Below are 22,895 nucleotides of genomic sequence, written 5' to 3'. Positions count from 1 at the left end.
GATTTGATGCTTCGAGATTCGATCCATATCGAGCCTACAGCGAGGTCTGCGACGAATACCGAAGTCTAACGAATCTAAGATCAACCCAAATGAAGTCTAGATAGCGAAATTACATACGAGAGAAGCTAGCACGACCCACAGAGCGGCGGAGGCTGTCGGTAGGTTGGCGGCGCAGTCAAGGCTCACGGACGCACGAGCGCACGCAAGAGATTGCGGCCCAGTGCGTAGGCGGGCCCAGTGCATGCGCGCATGCGGGGTGCTGACCGCAGCTCTTCACATGGTCCATCATGGACCGTTGGTCCACACGAGGAGGCGTGGACCACTACCTGGTTTTCCTGCACGTTTTCCACGGTCTACCATGGATGGGGGCCATTTCCAGGCCTGTTTCTCACGATCTACTGCGGTCCACACCCTGTTTCACTTTGATTTTCGTACGAATGCACGATCCAATAGCTGTGGGAGTTTGCGATAGTGATCAGATGGCTCAGAGGGTCCTGGAGTTCTGATAGGAGATGGAATTTTGAATTGTATAAGAAGATACCATGATAATATGCATTATAATTGTATCATGTGAACGTAAGAAGTATTTAAAGTTGTTAGGTATGTCCTAAAAATAAACTAGAAAGTTTGAAATATTTTTAATATTATAATTTTTTTTAAAATAAAAATATCAAAATTGATAGAAATTTACTCAACAAATAAAAATTTTATGCTTTTATATAAATTTGTAATTTTTATTCTATTTATATTGATATTTAATTAATACTTGATATATTTATTATGTCATGTTGTTATCATTGTTTATTTAGTTGACACAATGGTAGAACCGATAGATATATTTTTTATTTTAAATAAAATTTGTTCTTTCGTTGAATGATCATGTATGATATTTTACATGTTACTTCATGTTTCTTTTTTCTTTTTTCAAGGGGGGATGAGGGAAGAGGGGGTTGGAGCAATTTGGAATTGTATAAGATGATATCATGATAATATGCATTATAATTGTATCATGTGAACATAAAAAGTGTTTAAAGTTGTTAGGTATGTCCTAAAAATCAATCAGAAAGTTTGAAATATTTTTATATATTATAATTCTTTTTTAAAATAAAAAGTGCTGAAATTGGTAGAAATTTATTCAACAAATAGAATTTTGATGCTTTTATATAAATTTTAATTTCTATTTATTTATATTGATGTTTAATTAATACTTGATATATTTATTATGTCATGTTTAATTAATACATATTATGGTAGAACCAGTAACCCTTAACTTGGGCACTTCTCAGTTTGATGAAGAGTCCAGGATTTGAAACATTTCTTCTAATAATAGTGATGCCAATATTACTTGATCTACGTGTGCAAATTCAGAACTAAGATGAGATTGAAGGAGCAAATACTGGTGCTAAGACATGCTTACACTTCTTTCATGGTAGGCTTCATGTTCAAAGCTAACAAGGTCTTTCGTGATTGGATGACATGGATAGATTGATAGCACTGCCTCCAATATTGTTGAAAATGATACTCATGGATATATACTAATTAAAGTTTAAAATGGTGATATATTTATTATTTATATTTTATCTATAATATAATTATTTAAACAGTTGAGATTAATGACGATTTTGATCCTGGATAATTTTTTTTGAAAGACTTTAGATTTTGGATTTTGGTACAGACAAGGACTGTCCTTGGCATGTGGCTGGTGGCATTTGGCTTGTGGCCAATTGAGCTTGATGCTAGCTTGAGGTTCCCATTGCATAAATAGCACCCACCTTAAAGCCTAGCATCTAGGATCATATTTGGTTCTAATGGCCTCCACTGTGCAATGTCTCTTAGGTGCCTAACTTCGGTAAATTGATGCAAGTGAGGATAATCAAATGTCAGGGAGACACTATTTTGGCTTACTAAATGAATGTTTGAGAGGCAAAAACAGATCTTTGTTTATTTCTTAGAAAGAGCACGTCATGCTTCCATTGCTTATATTTTGTGTTGGATCGCTCAGCTCTTGGCATAAAGATTTCTGTTAAATTAGTTCTTATGTAGTTGTGGTTGAATTGGCTGGATTAATTTTGAAATCACATGGTCATTTTTACATTTGTTTGAAGATACCGAGCAAAAAATTATGGATGGTAATAATTTATTATTTATTTATAATGATCACCCATAACAATATTTTTGAATTTGGTGTTTTTACTTTTCTAGGAGGTATGAGTCTATTGATTTTCACACATCTCTAGTGAAACATTTGGTGAGTAATCTACTAAAGATTTTTCTTCTCTGTCTATCCATTATTTTTTAAAAAATAATGATTTGTTTAGTGAAATCACATGATTATTACATATTGTTGGAAGATTCAGTCAAAAAATTGCTATACAATGGCAATAATATACATATGTTTATAAAAAGAAAATCTATTTCACTATAAGAATATATTGGGATTTCTGTTTTCGCTTTTTTAAGAGAAATTCTAAGTCCATTGGGATTTGATGCATTTATGCTGAGAAACTCGGTGGTCTCGGCAAGGTTCTTTTTCTCTGCATATCTATTTTTTTTAATAAAAATGAGAATCTGTCCATTAAAAGTCTTGATTTTGAGCCGCTTATTGGTTTTATGAAAGTCACACGAAAAAAAGAGATACTTTGGATTGTCAAACATAAAATTATCTATCTTCTGACTTTCCAAGACTGCTGTACCTTGACTCTTGTGAATGTTACTAGGTTATTTAGAACAGATGAGTTAATTGCGAGTCTCCAAGATCAAGTGGATGAGCTATTTGCTAATTATTAATGCTAAATTGCTTAATGATGAAAGGGCCTAACAAATTTCTGACATTTTAGTAGTGCACATATTGCATGTTCTTATCCTTGAGGCGATATTTTTAATTGTGGCTTTGATTCCATCAACTGTTGTTGATGCTTAAAAAAAACTTAAAACCTTTCTCAAAATTGGGTTAAACTATAGTAACTCCAACATCTTAAGGAGATCCATAATTTGCTCAATGAGCTATAGCTTCCTTTTCTTTTCTCTTTTTTTTTTAAAAAAAATAAAAAATTGATGTTGTCAGCAGCTAAATTACACCTCTGTTTTTATTTTTACAAATGGACTGCAATCACCCAATAAGCCCACCATGAAATGTTATATGTTCCCATCAGTTACACTTTCGGAGTAGGCCTGTTCAAGTTGGATGACATCAGACGGGATTCTCCGTATGGTGCTGCTGTTTTCGCCAGTGATGGCACGAGGGAACCTTGCGAAATGGAGCTTGCTTTTGCTGAACATCAGGGAAAGTATATGGCTCCGATAATCAAGAGTCTCGTGCATCCTTAAGTTATCCAGTCAACCATAATGTCCTTCATAATTTAAATCTTCACAATTACTCTATTATGCCCCTCTTGATTTGAAAATATTGCTTTGCGATTCTTCTTCCCTTCTTCACTTTGATTTGGCACATGTCCTAAGCTTTGCACCTTCACTGTCTTATTTTTGTGTTTATTATTTGCCGAAGTGCTGCAAAACACTGTACATGGTTCACAACAATGGCATCATATCACTAGAATAAAACAGATTGTGATTTGTTTTTAAATTACATTCCAAGGTACATTGTATATTTCTATGTTAATCCAGTGTGTAAGTATGGTTAACGGTGTTCCATTGTAAGTTCGTCTAACTTGCAATGACCAAGAACGGAATAAATGTGTAGAAGTCTGGATGCTGCTCTTTGTTTCATGCTTGCAGTTATTGAGCAACAGTCGAGCTTCACTAAGCTCCTAACCTAATACTGCTTTGATACCATGGGACTTAATTGGAGCAAATTTGTTATACATTGCCAATTTTTTTCTCATACATGTCCCCTCTAAATATTATTTGCATATATAAATCCTCATTTTAGATCATGTTTCTTCTTACAGATGTTCTTGTAATTAAATCCAGCTGCGCAAATTTGCCCAGGTTTTAACTTTTTACGAGATACCTGACCGATGGAATTCGGTTCAAAACCAGGAAGATTCACTGCTGTCATTTCAGCATCAGTATTCTTATGCCATTCCCTGGTTCAGTTCAATTGAAAAATTTATCCAACAAACCAACATGCAGAAGCCATCATTACTTGGAAGTCCATAAATCAGTCATATTGATGGAACAATGAAACAAAAAAAAAAACCCACCTTATGGACTTGATTGAATCATCTGAATTGATTTTCGCCAGAATTTCTCTGTGCTCAGCATCAGAAACCCTGAGTTCTTTCCTGAGATCTGTTATGAGTCCTTCCTTGCCCTACAAAGAGATATGCAGGAGATGAATCTAGAAACAAATACAATAATGGGAAAAATCCAGTCACAGAATAAATCGTACAGAAACCATAATCAAACATTTAATTGAAATATAAGGAATAGAATTTAGCAATAATCATGTAAATATCTCTATTTATGTATAAGGAACTTTTAAAAGTATGATGTTAAAGAAGCATATCAAGGTGGTGGGAAGTACCCATGAAAGAACATCAGACTGAGCAATAAAGGCTCTTAAAACAGCATCATATGCCTCAGTTTCTATGCAGTGAATTTGAACTTCCATGTCTGCTAGATCTGTCTGATGAGATATTGGTCCAGAAGGGATCCTCATAGGTCCTGACAAAAGAACGCCCCTAGAATTCCGAATGATGCGGTGATTGGGAAGATCATCATCAGTTCCTGTTACACATATGTAAGCAAAATGATGAAGTTGTGCACATAAGTTGTCTTTAACATGGTGGCACCAGAAATGAAATGGATCATAAGATAGAATGTGACCATAAACATCGAAACTTCAAATGCATACAAAAAAACTGATGCTTTGAAGATGCAAGAATCTTATAATAGCAAAGAAGGTTATCCATAAATCCCAAGGCATAATGTCTAATAAACAGGTAACCACAGAATCATTGTTTGAGAAAACTCCACACTGATAATTTTCTAATCAAGGCATATGCATAAACACTATTGCAACCATCAGACTATATTTAAACATAAAAACAACTCAACATGTAAATGGCATCCTGTACTTGCAATTAAATTTCTTTATCATTTAACTAAAAAGAACAATGATCTTTTTTTCCATGAACATGTTGTGATAAAATTGAAGCATACCACTGGATGAAGATTTCCTGCAATTCAGGTAACATGTTGAAAAATCAAACTATATCAAGCAAGTTCCCAGAGAAACCTTATTTTGCATGAAGTTATTATGCAGTCAAACACCTATCTGGCATGTTAATGGAAAGCAAGATTTCCCACAAGAAGAAAAGGCCAACTCAAGTAGTTCTCCACAAGCTCTATTGGTGATCCAATAAGTAGCCGTGTATGCTACTAACAATGGTCAATAACTCAAAAACAAATTAAACATCTTACCTTAGAAATATCTTTTTGTTATCCCAATTCTCTTAAATGCTTTCAAGAGAGAAAGTCAACCTGAGTGATGGGGTGTCACATGAACGAGTGATTCCTCGATATACACACCTTTTATTTGGAAATGGCATAGGAATGCTCCTAATGGAACAAGTAGAAATAGTAAGACCTACCGTTTGGTACCTTTCTTTCATAAGCAAAGGACGTCATCCAAACTTTTGCTAAGTTTGCAAGATATTTTTCCAACTCCAAATGTTTCTCACCAGCAAAATTGTTCGGGAGAGCCAATCTTGTGTGTATGGTCAACCTTGACTATGTTACTCCTTGAACTTCCCAGTAAAAAATTTATAACTAGTTAAAATCAACATGTTCCACAAAAGCCTTCCCATTGACCGATGACAAGTTATCAAATGAAGAAGCCTAAATCCTAATCCTCAGGTGATTATAATGAAAAATTTCAGCTTTTCAAGGCTTTATATAAACAAGATGCTAGGCTCATAAGAATATTCAGTATGAGTGAACCCAGTTTATATCTTTAATACATGAAATCTTTTTGGTTTATGAAATGAAAAATGAGTGATAAATGTTCAAGCTCGATCTCAAAATTTTACAATGAAATTAATCCAATTTCCATGGGAAGACATGGTTTCAGAAATCAATTTACTAATTATCAGTTAATTTTTCATCTATTATTACTGTATTTACAAATCCTTGTATCGATGATCACCAATTAACCAGATTTTAATTTCTTTGGATTCAAATTGCATTTCAATATACACGTGTCAACTATTTCATCAAGACCCATTTTTCAAATTTTTATTCTATTATATAAACTTGATAGACATAACTATGACAACTTATTTTTGCAGATCCTTTTTAAAATATATTTAGTATCTTATATACTATGTTGAGTCACTGATATGGCTTTTCATAACCATGTGAACAGTAAGTGAGCCATGCAAGTATTTTATCTCCAATAGGGTTATAGTTTTTCTTTTAAGTAGGAAATTCTAGAAGAAGATCAGTTTAATAACTAAGTTTGGATTTATTTTAAGAGACTGTATCGATATATAAATATATGCAAACACAATCAGGGTGGTGGATTTGTTTCAGATTTGCAGTCGAACTTTGAAATATTAGATTCTCTCTCTCTCTCTCTCGATAGCGTGGCATCATAACTTAGGTGCTGGTTCCATCAACACAAGCGATGATTTCTTAGGCCCTTTGTGGCCCACAAAAATAATCTACTTTACCCTTTCACACATTATATTCTATTAAGTACTTATCCGTCCCCTCCTCCCCCTCAAAGCTAGATTCATACAACATCCTAGCTAACATCAATCTAGATCCTAGGAGCACCTTACCTGACTCTTTCACTTAAATTACAAATAACTTCTTGCAAACTACTTGCTTGTCACCCATTTGAACAGAATTTCAGCTTTCCCAGAAAATAAAATTCAAAGGCCCCTCCACACATCAATCAGATAAGAATGATCCTTTTCTAAATAAAAGGACTAAAATGCCCAGACATATTTTGATAGACTTCGCCTTTATCATTATCATTATAAAAGAATAGATAGGACTTAAAACAAATTTCTGGTTCTTTTTATTTTTCACTTAATGCAAAGGTAGACTCTACACCTCATATTTTGGAACTCAAGCTTAAGATTCTACCCTGACAATCACTCATTTGACCCTGATCTGCACCATTTCTTTTCTCCAAACCTGACATGATAGCAGACTTTTCCACTTGACAGTCAGTCATTAAGATCACCTCTCAATACTTAACTCATTCACGATTTACTTTTATCAATGACAAATGTGCCATTGATCAGATGTAGAATATCAGTCTCCTTTCACTATCATAACTTTACAACACAAACATCATCACTTAACGTTTTTAACTCAATAAGAATTCAAAACTACACTCAGTCATTAAGATCATATCTCAATACTTAACTTATTTAGAATTTACCTTTATCTATGATAAATGTGCCATTGGCCACATGTAGTATATCAGTCTGTTTCCACTATAAAAACTTTACAACACAAACATCATCACTTAACATTCTTAACTATCAATAAAAGTTCAAAACTACATACATATTGGTCAATACAAATCCATACATAACTGAAAAAGTCGAACAATCCTAGCTTTAGAAACTCAATTAATCTAAGACCACTTACCATATTTGAGATAACAACTCACACCATGCCAAAGCAAAATACGTCTGCTCCCCTCCATATGGATTGCCATGTGTCAATATCAGTATTACAATTTACATGCAAGAAACATACCATCAAAACTTGAATCCACCACAATGAGTTGCTTTAATTTATGAATTACTTGTATCTCCAGAAGTTAAATACAAATTTATCAAGAGCTCATAAGAGGAAAGATGGTCCATCTCAAACCATAAGCTATGAAGTATACACAATCATGAAAGATCCTTACAGAAATGGCTGGTAAGCTTCGGAGGGGGGAAAAATAATTACACCCAAAATCTTCGGATGAGAAAAACAAAGAATGTTTGCTGAAAAAAAAATTACACAATGTTCATGAAGGTACCACTAAGAGTGCAAGTCAAAAGTACACACAGAAACTGGTATCCATACGCATATCTGGGACTAATTAAACCCCGAACAATCTTTGAATAGTGAAAAACCAAATACAATCATAGTGCAATATAGTATGCATATGAACCATCGTCTTAAAATAATTTGATCAAGCTTTTGACGACTGGTCTAGATAAAACCATTAATCCACTCAAACTTGCATTTGGTGCATGAGTTGCGCTAAGGTCCAACTTCATGAAGATAAATTATCCATTGGAATGGTATCATTGCTTCTCCGATGATTATTCTTAACAGAAAAACTGGATAGAAAGTAGCTACAAAGTCCAGTCCGATGCATCCAAACCTTCAGTTTCGATTTATTAACACTTTTGTGCTATTATAAATCATGGGAACCACTACCACATCTTCAAAACCCTTGAACTCCTGTATCAAGATATAATAAAAAAAAAACTTAATCACATTATCATCCATTCTAGCTCGCTTACGATTCAAGAAACCCAAAGACAACTACAAACCTCGCAAACGCTATCTCGAACCCTCCTCCATCATCAAAACCCTAATCCTTCAATCCCTAAGAGGAAGCATCAAAGAATCCTACTTCGGCTTTAAAGAATCCCAAAACCCTTACCGAAAAACCCTAAAAACAATCAAAATCACACAAGAACTCTAAAAAAAGACAAATGAGTACGACAAAAAAACGAAGTAATCAACGTAAAAAGGATAGAACAGCAAGATTCTCGAGACTTGAAGACAAGAGATACCGCTGCTATCGTTCTTCAAATACTCCATCAAGCGAAGAGAGACGAAGAGCGGCCAGAAATTCGATCATGAAGGAACGCTCCCGCGGAGGAGACGTAAGAAATCTCGTTCCGGCGAGCTTCTCCGGCCGTCGGTAGCCGGAAAAGTAGAACGGAAATCGAAAAGAAAACCCTAGTGCCGTCGCCGATGCGTCAGACAAAGATACCGTCGTCGAAAAGAAAAGAACCCAGGCGAAAGATGTAGGTAAGTTGCCCGTCGGCATTCTTTTAAGATAACACAGCTACAGGGCAGTCCAATGGCGTTTCTCTCGTTTTTCCGTTTCCCCAAGAACTCGTTTCTCGGACACCGGGCTGGTCTGGCTGGACCTGACGGTGGCCCATGTCACGAAAGTTGGAGCTTTGGGTTAACTAATTTACTTTTAAACAGTGGATGGTTGGGATTAGGTTTGAGATCTTTTATTTTACAGTGGAGTGGATGATAAACATACCCTCTTGTTTTTTTCTTTTTTATTCACATCCTACATATTTTGTTCGTGGTCTTTTAAGCAAGAGGATAAGATACAGCAAGCACATATTTATTCAGCTTTGATCTAACTTTGGACATGAGGATAAAGTTTTATGGGGTTGAAATAGTTTAGATCGACTTTTTGAGTTGTTTATCATTTTTTTATTTTAATTATTTATATTATTTTAGAAATTAATTGTAAGGATTGAAGGATTAGATTTGATAGGTTCGATTAGATCGATGAAGGACCGAGTCTTGCAAAATATATTACATCAAGGTCAAATAGGTGACTTAAAATGACTTATTGATGTATATGGATCTAGAGGTCTTGATCTGATTTTATGTTTGCTCAAAGGGCTAGCTTGATTAATATTGGACTAATGATGGAAAAATTGGCTTAGGAAAGAAGAATTTTTTTTTATTTATATAGGCAAAAATTATTTTTCCTTATTGAGAACAGTATCTTAATTTGAATTCTAAATCTTTGCTGATGGAAAACTGTTAAGAGATGTCAACCAACAGAAATGCCAAATCTATACTCTAAGAGGGCTAAAAATGGATATGATGCAAATTGCATATTGATTTACCATATCCATATCTATATATTTTATGAGTAAGAATATAAAATATTAATTGAATCACAAAATTGAGATCTGTATTTAATTTAAACAAAAACACATATGAATGAGGTATTAATCATATTTATATTTGTACTGAACGAAAAGAGATACTAATGAGATATTAGTTCATCCATATTTTCTCTATTCAAACATAGCTATAACTTGGATATTATTCGAATACAAACCAGACTTTTTTTGAAAACCAAACTAAATAATATAGGCATAGGGATGAAAATGGAATTCAATATCCAAATTGCATGAGATATACAAATAACTACGAGTCTAGATTTATAGTTATTCAACTTATATGGATATCGACCCGGCCAATGATCTGGTTCATCAGTTAGTATTTTTCTTCAATTTATTTTTATTTATTTTAAATAAGAGAAGGGTTGGGACTTAAGCCCCATTTGGAAGCGAGATAAGCAAACAAGGACACGAGGGAAATTTATTCCCGGTGGTTTAGTTTGTGTAAACCTTATTTGCTTTTTTTTTTTTTTTGGGGGGGGGGGGATGGTTATCTTGTGCAATCCTTAGGTGCTGCATTAAATAGTCATCACTACTACAAGGTCATTTACAAGTCTATGGTGGTTGTTGTAATTAAGTAGCACGGCCTTCTGATTAGATCCAATGATTGACATACACGCTTTGCAGTTTTATGCAAATTATTTGATGTACTTATCTATATATTGATTAGTTTAAATGATAAATTGATAACATAAATATTATATTTAATTACATTTATACTATATTAAGCTGACTACAAGCAAGCTAGATTTGATCATGTTTGCTTTATTTATTTACAAGCTTAAAAGGTTGGCTTGTGTTCGGCTTGTTTGCTAATCCAATAAAGCTACAGCAAGCTCAATATAATCAACCCTACTTTGAAATAGCTCATCATTTGACCATTTTACAGTATTCTATATTTTCTACTATTAATTTTCTCAAAAGAATAGCGTGTTGGTTAGTGAACTATGTATGTTAGAATTTAAAACTTGATCAAATCAAATTTAGTTATTGATAAAATGATTATTTGGTTTTTCCCCCATATGCTTTCTCTTGGTTATAGCATATCATTATTTTCCACTTGATGAAAGGCTTGGTATTTTCACTTGATGAGTCCAACAAAGAATACAAATATTTTTGCATTTGAGGAATAGAAATCTAAGATACTTTAGAAGTAAATTATATTCGTAATATAGGATTTTGTTTATATGCCTAGGGCTGGAGTGGGCCTGGGCTGTCCTGAGGCCTGTCAAGCTAAGCTGATCTTGGAGCGGACTAAGAATCTATCTTTATTTCATTTCTAATAAATCCACCTATATTTTTTATATGGATGGATTTATTACATTTTCATAGCTGCATCCAAATAATACTGTTGAGTTTTGTATTTTGACTATATCAGGGGAAGGTCACTTAATATTTTGTTATTGTGAAGCACTTCTGGCATCAGATATTATTTTTTGCCCTCAAATCCAATAATCTCATTGCAATCGAGTGCAACAGCAGCCATTCATTAAAAAAAAAAAAATGGAATTGTTCTTATATCTATTCTGGATGCTTTATATAGACTATATGCAGATTATATTGAACACGAAATATTCAAAGCTTTATAGGAAACATCCAAAACATTTCTTATATTTTTATTATAGAAAAATATTCAAAATTCAGAAATATTTATTATTCAGTTTTTTTTTTTTTTTTTAAGTTACTGAATGAAAAAAATTCAGAAAAGTTATTGAAATACTGATGGATTTGCTAACTAATGTCAAGGCTTGCAAAGGTGTGAAAAGGGTTATGTCAAGATTTTTTAGAATTTTGCATGGCTTCCTTAGATGCATATGAGTATACTTTTATATCTGATCTGTCTATACTCAGGTTGGATGTAAGTTGTTCTCTTTTTACTTGTTTAAGATACAGTTGATGCTTATTTTGACCATGCATTCTCTTGGTAAAAGTGTTAGAGTGCGTTTAGTTCATAATCAAAATTAAAATCAGAACTACAATGAATTGAAACTAGCACTCAATCCTCGCATTGTGAGAGTTTAATTGATAATAATAATAATAATAGTAATTTTTTTATGCTATAATGTTAATAAATCTAAAAATCAAGAATACTATAAGATAGGTTTGTAGAATATATTTTATAAATATTAAAAATAAAATATAGGTTGTTTGATATCTAGAAAAAAGAGCTGTCTTTCTGAATTTTATCTTGACAATTCTAGCATATAAAATTGTAGCATAAAGCTTAAAAATAACAAAAAAAAGAAATTCAGACTCTACAAAAAAAAAGAGAAAAAATTGAAAAATAAAAAGTTAACAAATCTATTTTAAGAAAATGAGATTTTAAAAAAAAATGATACAGACTATGATCCATGATGACTTTTGAAATAGTAAACTCTACACATTTCAAACAAAAGAATGATATTTAAAATGAGATTTACAATAGGTTGAAAAGAAATTTTACCTGTAAAGAAGAAAAGTAAATTGCAGAGTTCATGCATCAACTTAGCTTCAATTCTTCGGTGCAGTATACTGCTACCATTGAAATATCTAATTGCCAATGCTTTTGTAGAACATATTATTCTTTTTTCTATGATAGGCCACCGCATTATGCAACAGGTATTGTCTTTTTAAGAGTAGCAAAAAGAACGTAATAAGCAAGTAAAAGTCCCAACAATTACAAACACACGAACTTGATGAGAGGCAGAACAATCTAATTCGTGCAGCTTATTGAACGTAAAATCGCAATTACCAATTGAGAAAAAGACAAGCCAAAGTAGCACCTACAAAGCAACTCCTCTATTTAGACAAATAACACATTCACACAAACAATTTATAGATGACTACAGATATAATAGCACCATATCTGAAGCGTATTCCACGAAGAGTCCAACCAATTTACCAAATGTCCAACTCATCAAGTCTACTCACATTTATTGTTAAGAAGCAAGATAGGATACATCAGGCAAACTGCCTTGGGATAATATTACGACACAATAGGAAAGTACCAAGCAAGTCATGTTACTCCAGTGCAAAGAGCCCCAACCATCTGTCTTTAACCTAATAGTATTAATAGAAAATATGAAATAACTAAAAAAACCTCGGTTCACACTTGAATTATTTTTTCATATTTTTGCCTTATGGACTGGCTTTAATCGGACCGCACAAAATCCCATGGTGGATAACATGCCATGTTACCCCTTGTATTTCATTATTCCTAATTGCATGCTGTCCACCATGCATATACTCCGTGATTCGCCCTGATTCACTTCGACCTCCCTACTCTCTCGCCGCCACCTCCCATCGATCTCCACTGTCACCTTCGTTCCCATCGTCACTTGCATCAACCTTCCCCTTCGATCTCCCTCAGGTGCTTTCCTTCCCATCATCACCATCATCATCTTCTTTTCTATCACACTATCCTCACGGATGCCCACCTCCTGCCGATCTTCACTGTCGCCTTCCCCCTCATGGATGCCCTCACCAGTGTCGGCCTTCTCTCTTGTAGACACCCACCTCCCGCTCATCTCCACCGTCACCTTCTCCCTCATGGATGCCCACCACTCGTTGGTCTCCGCCTTCGCCTTCTCCCTCACGGATGCCCATCATCCGTCGATCTTTACTGTCATCTTCCCCCTGATGGATGCCCTCACCGACGTCGACCTTCCCCCTTACGGATGTCCACCTCCTGCCGATCTCCACCGTCACCTTCCCCTCATGAATACCCTCACTTGCATCAGCCTTTCCCCTTGCGGATGTCCACCTCCTGCCGATCTCTGCCATCATCTTCTCCCTTGCGAATGCCCACCTTCCACCGGTCTCTGCTATCACCTTTCTCCTCACGGATGCCCTCACAGACATCGACATTCCCCCTCCAATCTCCCTCTATGCTTTCCTTCCCACAGATCTCTAACAGAGAGAAAAAAATAAGAAGGAAAGGAAAAAAATTTGATTAATCTACATGGGAAAAGAAAAATTTTTCCTTTTTCCATCTTTCTTTTTATATTTTTTCTAGTTTTTTCTTCTGTTTTTTTCATTCTGTAGAGTAACTAAAAGGGAAGGGCATTTAGGATATTTCATAAAATTGAACTTTTAGTTACTCTCACGTTATAACATTGCCTAATAGAGACAGATGGCTGGATCATTTTACCGTATTTTTAAAGTTTTGGTGGATGGTTAAAAATTTTTTTCTTTTGAGATCTAAGTGTAAAGCGGTCAAACTTTAAGAATATCTCTATAATTTTTTTTTCAAAAAAAAATTATAAATTATAAAAAAGAAAATCAATTCTGAGAAAAAAACCATCTATTCAAACTAAATGGAAAAATTAGTGTCCACATCTTGAGCGGCATCATTTGCATCACAATATTTGTCATCTTTATATTTCTCCAGCCAATATAAGCAAAATTTTGAGAACTGCAAAATTACTCATCTGAAGAGCTAGGTTAAAGCTTTTTCCAATACCTACAACACCACTGATAAAGAAACGATTGCACTGCATAAGCTCATAGGCGCTACCCAAGGTTTCTTTTGCTTTTCTTGTGTATTTTCTTGGTTTCGCCCATCACCTTCCTTGCTGGAGTCCACTATATGAACCTTGCCAATTGTGGTGACTCTAAATAAAAATGGAATCATATCTATAGAACACCACCATACTAAATTAACCAACCATTACATAATTGAAAGTAGTTAGAAAATAAAGGCATTATAAATTCATGAACCCATCCAAAACAATCAAAAGAAAATAACAATAAAAGACAATTCAAATAATAAATTATTGCATGCTCAACATCAATTTCCCTGTGTCAGCCTCAATATCATACTAAAATCCTATTTGATTATTTAGTTCCAATAGGAACTGATATGCTTTCTGTTTAAAAAAAAATATAAATCTTATTTGAATGTGTCATCACTCAAAAAAAGCATTTACATATGTACAAATTGTCATTATAAAATAGATTATATTTTTTGATTTGATTTTATACAAATAGACTTGTATGGATAGCACAATTTAAATTTATACTTGGCTTCTTTGAAACTTCTCCGTAGCTTAATATCAAGTATCATTACCAGTCAAGCCAACAATATGCCAATCTGTTCTAAGCATTATAAATTTCAGTTTTAAGTTTAAAATATCAAGCTACAGTTTAGTTAGCTAACGAATCATCTATGTAATAATATTAGGACGTCTAAAATGTATAATATGAATTAGGTGTTGAATTTCTACAAAATCAATTGAAGATGATTTTTATAAATCAACATAAAATCTGCCTTTTAAATCTAATTGCATAGCAAATGCTTCTGAATCAAAACACTTTAAGAAGTTAGCTTAAAAAGAAGAACCAAATGCTTCATAATAGCTTTCTCTAAAATTTTCAATTATGTGACAATGAAAATGTTCTTAAAAATTGAAACAATAGTAATTCAAATTAAAAATTTCTTGAACATCTGATAAATTGAAATATGATCATCAAAATTAGAGAGAGAAAAAGAGATAGAGAACATACCTTGGTGCCAGTGGAAGGTAATAGAAAACTTTAGCTTCTGATCGGTGGTAGAGAGTAAGATATGCTAGTTGTCCAATCATGACCGACACCAGCAACCATGGACATATTTTTTGTTTTTTTTTATTTATTTTTTTGGTCGAATTCTTCTATTGACAACAAGGGAAAAAAAAAATTTTTTTTTTCTAAATTTAATACCACAGAGAGTGAAAATGAGGGCTATAAAGGGTGGTGCATTTGGCATTTTTGTGTTGATTAGTTTTTGGCCATAATGTCTTGATGCGTGAAAATTTGAGAATTTTAAGAGATTTTATTATTTTCAATGCTAATATTCATGAATATGAGAAAGTCATAAATAATCAATTGATATAATTTATTCCTTTTATGTACTTTGACTTTACACTTAGCACAATAGCTTATTATTTTATATTACTTTTATGCCGTGCTCATGTGGCATCTTAAGATTATGTTTAAGATCCAACTCATCAACATCACATTTCACCTTAAATCACTTGTTTTTTATTTTATTAATATTATATAGATAGAAATTGAAATAGCCATATCTTCATATTTGATTTATAACTAGAATCAAAATTGAAATGGAATTTGAATAATCGGGGAGAGTAGAGATTGGATTTTAGGGGTTTGGGGCATTTCTCTATTTTCTAGAATAAAAATGAGACTCCTCCAACCAGATGGCTAGAATGTGAGTTAGTTATTTCAATTCCCATTTTAGAGTCCCACTCTCTGGGACCAAACATGCTCTTAGTTTTTTTTACCAGTAAAAGCTGTATCTCCCATATCTTCTGCTACATTTTACGCATCATGTACCATATGTTGAGTGTGGTGAATCCAAACCAAATTAGCCACGATGCTTATCATGTTTCTCATGGAGCTATCTAGAAGAGAACCTTGGAGATGTGATGGCTGAAAGAAATGTATGGGCAACATGCAGCATAGGAGAAACATTTTGCAATAGCGGGAAATCTTTGTTTGGTTTGGCTGAAACAATCATGAAAGACAATGAAAAACAATGTTTGAAACGATGTCTCCATCTTGAGTCCTCAAAATATTCCAACAAATTTCTATATTGATTACCTAATTCCAAAATATCGAGGGCTATTCTTCTTCTTCAAAAAAAAAAAAAAAATTCTGGACTAGCCAGACCATTTGAGAAGGCAAGAAGATGAGTGGCCGAACCAAAGTTTATTATAGTTAAAAAATAATTTTTCTGGGGCATTATCCAGCTTGACGTACTTCTAGCCCTATGTATGCGTTTTGAGTGAAGGAAGTATTAATTCCTCTTTATTGGAAATCAACAATTATGACAAATGTAGAAAGTCTAAACTAACAAAATAAACTTTTGCATAGAAAAATCTAAAAATACACATTAGAATTGTTATTGGTGGAACCTTGTGGAACTTCGAAAATGTTCGAATATGCACATTGAGGAGATGTTTGGTTGGAGAGAGTGGGATTTGGAATCGGAATCGAAATGGGTGACTCTCATTCCAACCATTCGATTAGGGGAAGTCTTATTTCGATTTCGATTTCGAGATGGAACGGGAATAGCTCAATCTATATAGAACTCAATTCCTACTCTCCTCTATGGATTCAAATTTTCATTCCAATTTTGATTCTGATTTCGGTCACGAATCAAATACTTTGGAGGATTTGACTATTCCGATTCCGATTCCAAGTCATTCTAATTTCTATTCCCATTCTGATTCCGATTGCGAACCAAAAATCCTTGATTTTTTTGTAAGGGCACGTTGATTAGCTCAAACATATGCAATTACTTCTTCACCAAAAAAAAGTGCCATACCTATTTTAAAATATGTCTAGTGAAATAATAAGATCTTGCACTGCTAAGTATTATGGTATGCATTGAATAGTCTAAAGGGGTGTTTGGTTTGCAATCGAAATCAGAATGGGAATGAAAATCGGAATGGCTTGGAATCAGAATTGGAATAACCAAATCCTCCGAAGCGTTTGGTTTATGACCGAAATCGAAATCGGAATAAAAATCTAAATTCACAGAAGAGAGTAGGGATTGAGTTCTATATAGATTGAGCTATTTCTGTTCCATTCCGAAATCAGAATCGGAATAAGATTTTTTTCAATCAAACGATTGGAATAAGAGTCATTTCTTTCGATTCCTATTCCAGATCACCACTCTTCCCAACCAAATACCCCTTAATGTTATTCATAAATATAATTTTTTTTCTTTCAATACTGAAAACTTTCTAATATGTATATACTTAGATGGGGAGGGTAGGAGGAGAGAGGAAGGGGTTTCATCATGCTTGCCATGATTAAAGATCAAATAAGACTAGCTTGGTTTGTGGGAAAAGGGAGAGACAGGTGTGGTCAACGGTAAAAAAAAAAAACTTATATTTTTTTTAGTAAAGGTAGAAAAACTTATATTTGATTGGAGGAGAGAAACGAGAAAGTATATTTCCCTTGGGAATTACTTTCTTATATTTCATGGAAAAAAAAGAATTATGGTAATTTTTATTATTCCAAAAATGGTCCTAAACCATCATACTAAAATAGATCAAATTTGGTCCCTGTAATTAATTTGGAATGTGTTAGCATGACTAACTCTATTTCAAAACTAAAATACTCTTGTACTGATAATTATTCTAAAAGTGGTTACCATGATGTTACGAGAAGGAATAGCTTTGAAGGCACTACAATGATATGTCTCCTGACTCAAGCATTCCTAGTTCACAAATTAGGATAGACAATAAAGCACTAGTAGAAATATTCATGTTCTCCTTCTATTAATGCCATTGATGTTGGTGTTCCAAATATTGGAAGTGATCAAAATATTATATCTAATTCTAAGTGCATAACATGAATTTTATATGATCTTTCTAGAAAAATAGATGCTCAACTATCTCATAGTCTACTAACATGCAAAAATCATTTTCTCATATATCATATATCGTATTAGCTTTTCAAAAAATATATTTTAGTGGGGTGAAATTTTCTACAAAGTAAATGAGTCCTCAACAAAAACGGTGGTGGTAGCTTGGCTGGTGCGTGAGTGGAAGGAGAGGGAGGTGAAGAGGAATAATAAGAGGTGGGATGCTCAATGGAGCTACACGTCATCCAAAGCCAATATCAACGGCTACATGGTTATTTTTCTATATCTTGCACACCGAACATCATCCCACGTATCATAATAGAATTTTGTTACGACACTCCAAAAACTATTTTAATATTTTTATTTTATATTTATTTTTGATCATCAAATTAAATATAGATCACTCGAATTTCAGCTCTACAGCGTATTCATATGCACGATTGATACAATAAATATTTCAAAAATTAAAATTTACTCATACTACAACTAACTTAATTTTTTGTTTTGAAAAATTATTCTCCGTGGACCCCTGAAGGCAGAGGAGGCATTGGGTTGGTTGGGGGGGGGAGGAGTGGCGGGGGACAATGCCAACATTAAAGGGGAGAGGACTGTAGAGAAGCCACAGGCTGCACTGGCAGCGGCCAAGCGGGTAGGTGTGGTAGAGGGGAGAAGTTGCAGGCCATGCTGGGGGTTAGCGGTGATAAGGAGAAGTCATGGCCTCCTCCGCACCATCTTCTTGCTCTTCACCCTCACCTCCATCTTCCTCGCCCACTACTTCCTCCTCCATCCCCGCCCCTCCTCTTCCCTCGAAACCCTAACCCTAACCCCTCCCTCAAGCCCTGTCCTCCCTCCCTTCCTTCCTCCCTTGGTCCTTCTCCCCCCGCCACTGGCCCACTCTTGCCAGGCCTACTTTGGCCATGGCTTCTCCTGTCGGATCAACCTCCTCTACTCCTCTTCCTCCACCAACGGCGGGGGGTGGTCTTGATGCTTCTACAACGAGACCCCTTGCAAGCTCCATCTGCAATGGGGGGCAGGGTAAGGATGGACCTGGGGAGGATCTCGATGACAGACTGTCACGCCCCGAATCCGGGACATAAACGGCCATGCTACCGAGGGATGAGCCCACGATAATGCGAAGCCAAAATTCATCTTCTTAAATATAATAACAGGTGCATCATAAATAAATATAATAATAAAGTTCAATTCAAATATTTAATTAAACTAAAACTGGTTCAGAGCATCTAAATCAAAGATGAAATAATCCAAGTCTCAAAATTCATAATAGCTATAATCCATAAACATAAACTGAATTTCTAGTACAAAATTTTCAAGCTTGCTTTGCCGATCCCAAGCCTGGATTCTCTTTTTACCATCCTAGCCTTATTTCTCTGTACATAAAAAAAAACAAAAAGAATATGAGCTACATTAGCTCAGTAATAGACTTCCGCTTCCTTATCGGATCAAGCATAAATTTTTTATGATAATGCATCATGTAGCAAATAATAATTATTGTAAAAATAAATATTTCATAGAGCATATAATAAAACAAGTTATAAGCTCATCATGTATGCATAAATCTGTATATTTTACAATCATGAATCATAAATCATTTTTGTCATATATTTGTGTCATATTTCAAAAAAAATTGCTCATAGATGTTCGTGCTAAGATCACTATTATACCTATGATCGGGCTATGTTTCTTAATCGATAGAGTTCTTAATTCATGTGCCAACTTTATACCCACTGGCAGGGCATGTTTCGTGTGGATGCTAGCTCTAGATGTCGACCTTCCGAAGGGATTCATTCATAGCTATCTGAGAGCTTTTGAAATCTTTATATCTTTTTTTTAAAACATACATATACATAGATGGAAAACAATAAAATCTCATGCTTCATAATCATGCAACTTTTTATAAAATACATTCATGCAATCAATGCTCATAATAAAACATGCTTTTTCATATCACATATGCTGATCCTTATTTTACGAAAAATATGACTTCATCAATAAGAGATCATATACATGAAAATTATGGAGATTTAAAAATAAATAAGGAGCGTAAGATCTACATACCTCGATCGTTCTGGACCTTTTAATCTTCCTTAAAGGAATCAGATAGTCCTATTTAAAATATTAAATCATCATTAAATTTTATTTTATATATTTAATAAAATTAATAATATAAGAAGATGACCGACTTGATGATCAGTCCAATAAATCCCTCCTTCGGCTTTAAATCGATTTAAGGTCATAGGTCCCTAGGAGTGGAGAAGATGGCCTAATAAGAGATCCATAGGGCTTCTTAGAGAGAGAATTTTTAGAGAGAAAAAATTTTTAGAGAGAGAAAATAGAGAGAGAAAGTCAATTCTAGAGAGAAAAAGAAAAAAAATAGTTTAGACTTAAGAGAGAGAGAGATGAGAGAAACTTTCTCTCATAAGTATTTCTTTTTCTTTTTTTTTTTTTCTTTTCTTTTCTTTTTTTTTTTTTTTTTTTTTTTTTTTTTTTTTTTTTTTTTTCGTGGCCTTCTTGGCCGAAACAGGGGACCAAGAGGTCCCCTTGCCTTTGACTGGCCGATCATGGTCGTACCTCACCCGATGTGGTCAGCGGCAAGGGGCGACCCTTCCGAGCTCGGAGAGGCCACAGCCGGCGGTCGGCAGTGACCGTCGGTGCCATAAAATCAGGGAAAAGAGAGAGGCCGAACAGAGCTTTCTTCTCCGACGAAATCCGATGACTCCTATCACCGACAGTCGTGCCCGCAGGCACGGGAAAGAAGGGAGAGAAGAGAGGAAGAGGAAGAAGGACTTACCTCAGCCTCCGATGACCCCCACCGGCGTGAAATCGTGGCAGCACGAGTCAAGGGGCCGCGGCTTCAATCAGAAAAATCGGAGAGGAACACCGACGATCATCGGTGATTGCTATGTCCTCTCTTAAAGGAGAGGAGGGGTTCTTATAGGGCTCATCCTAGGGTCTTTTGATGGCCCTAGGACTCCGATTTCAATTGGAACTGGGGAAGGAGAAGACTCCGATCGGGAGTCTTCTTCCCCTTTTTTTTTTTCTAGGTGGCTTAGTGGGCTTTAGGCCCAACGGGCCGGATTATCACATTATTTTTTTCTTTTTCTTTTCTTTTTTTTTTCTTTTCTTTTTTCCCGTGGCCTTTTTTGGCCGAAACAAGGGACCAAGAGGTCCCCTTGCCTTTGACCGGCCGATCACGGCCGTACCTCGCCCGTGGTGGCCGGTGATAAGGGGAGATCCTCCCGAGCTCGAAGAGGCCATAGCCGATGGTCGGCGGTGACCGTCGGTGCCATAAAATCAGGAGAAAGGGAGAGGCCGAACAGAGCTTTCTTCTCCGACGAAATCCGACGACTCCTGTCGCCGGCAGTCGTGCCCACAGGCACGAAAAAGAAGGGAGAGAAGAGAGGAAGAAAAAGAAGGACTTACCTTAGCCTCCGATGACCCCCACCGGTGTGAAATCGTGGCGAGCAGAGTCAAGGGGCCGCGGCTTCAATCGAAAAAATCGGAGAGGAACACCGACGATTGTCGGTGATTGCTATGTCCTCTCTTAGAGGAGAGGAGGGGTTCTTATAGGGCTCATCCTAGGGTCCTTTGATGGCCCTAGGACTTCGATTCCAATCGGAACCGGGGAAGGAGAATACTCCGTCGGGAGTCTTCTTCCCTTTTTTTTTTTCTAGGTGGGCTTAGTGGGCTTTAGGCCCAACGGGTCGGGTTATCACACAACAGTGAGGAGAAGCTGGAGACGGTGATGGGGTGTGAGGAGGAGGACAAGCTCCCCAAGTACAAGCTTGGGGCGTTCAAGATCAAAGCCGCAGCATCAGGTGGGGGGGGGAGGGGTGGCGGGGGATCCCAAGTCCCAATGGGGGGTGTTCTCGTGAGCACAGGCGAAGGGGGAGGGGTGTACTCCACGGGCGCAGGGGAGAGGTGCGGGGCGTACAGAGGAGCCAAGCCACTGGAGAGTGTTCTCTAAAGGCGTAGGGGAGATGTTCTCCACAAGTGCAGGGAAGGGGTGGTGGCACAAAGGAGCGATTGATGACGTTTGGAAAATTGATGATATGTAATGTCTGAAATATCTTTTATAATATTTTATTATAAAAAAATATTTTAATAAAATTCATCATAATATTATTGACAAACTACTGCATTTTTTAGCATTGATAGAAATAACTGATGCAATCATCGTTGTGAGTGATAATATGACCCTTTGGAAAGTCTAATCCAAAGACTACAAAGCACTTCTTATCAGATTCTGACCTTGAAAACATAGGACGACCTTCGCTGAATTTTGTTCTTGAAGATATCTCTAGTGGAATAATTTAGAGTTTATTTAATAGGAGATAATTTGGTATAAAAAAATAAATTCTATACTAGATTATCATATTTGAAATGAAAAGTAGATGAAAGAGATGGTGAAATAAATAGTAGATCTGATATCTATTTTTTTAAGAGAAAAATCAAACAAACACCACCAGAAAGGGTGTAATTATTTTTGTCATACTAGATTATCAAGTAGAGATAATCTAAAAATATTATTTCTTGATGGAAATACCCTCACTTATATTATATTAGTTATATTAATAATTGATATTAAATATATTAGTATATATTATATTAATATTATAGATATACTAATATATTGATTAATAATATTATGAATA

The 22,895-nt window shown here is 35.2% G+C and overlaps 1 protein-coding gene across 5 annotated transcripts; it reads right to left on the bottom strand.

Annotated features, from left to right (window-relative positions):
• Positions 1-3,052: 3,052 nt before the first annotated feature.
• On the bottom strand, positions 3,053-8,952 carry LOC140856389 (protein EMSY-LIKE 3-like). 5 transcript variants are annotated; one of them, XM_073253561.1, is made up of 6 exons: positions 8,721-8,952; positions 8,475-8,625; positions 8,303-8,382; positions 4,487-4,689; positions 4,164-4,273; positions 3,803-4,046 (listed from the first exon to the last, which is right to left on the bottom strand). In XM_073253561.1, exons 4-6 carry the CDS (start codon positions 4,619-4,621, stop codon positions 3,881-3,883), a joined length of 411 nt encoding a protein of 136 aa, XP_073109662.1. In that variant the 5' UTR covers positions 4,622-4,689; positions 8,303-8,382; positions 8,475-8,625; positions 8,721-8,952; the 3' UTR covers positions 3,803-3,880. The 5 variants fall into 5 exon arrangements, with proteins under 5 accessions (XP_073109665.1, XP_073109662.1, XP_073109663.1 ...); XM_073253562.1 differs by having other exon boundaries at positions 8,475-8,596; XM_073253563.1 differs by lacking the exons at positions 8,303-8,382; positions 8,475-8,625 and adding an exon at positions 7,570-7,613.
• Positions 8,953-22,895: the final 13,943 nt, after the last annotated feature.

The sequence above is a fragment of the Elaeis guineensis genome, chromosome 3 (assembly GCF_000442705.2).
Source record: "Elaeis guineensis isolate ETL-2024a chromosome 3, EG11, whole genome shotgun sequence".
Lineage (NCBI taxonomy): Eukaryota > Viridiplantae > Streptophyta > Magnoliopsida > Arecales > Arecaceae > Elaeis > Elaeis guineensis.
This window is presented reverse-complemented; position numbering and strand designations above follow the sequence as displayed.

Bases quoted from the DNA above. Each gene is read 5' to 3' on its own strand.
- LOC140856389 (XM_073253560.1), bottom strand. From the start codon at position 8,748: ATGGAGTATTTGAAGAACGATAGCAGCG. The intron at 4,690-8,720 runs GTATCTCTTGTC...TATGTGTAACAG, and splicing joins TTTGAAGAACGATAGCAGCG to GAACTGATGATGATCTTCCC. The intron at 4,274-4,486 runs GTACTTCCCACC...ATCTCTTTGTAG, and splicing joins AGTCTGATGTTCTTTCATGG to GGCAAGGAAGGACTCATAAC.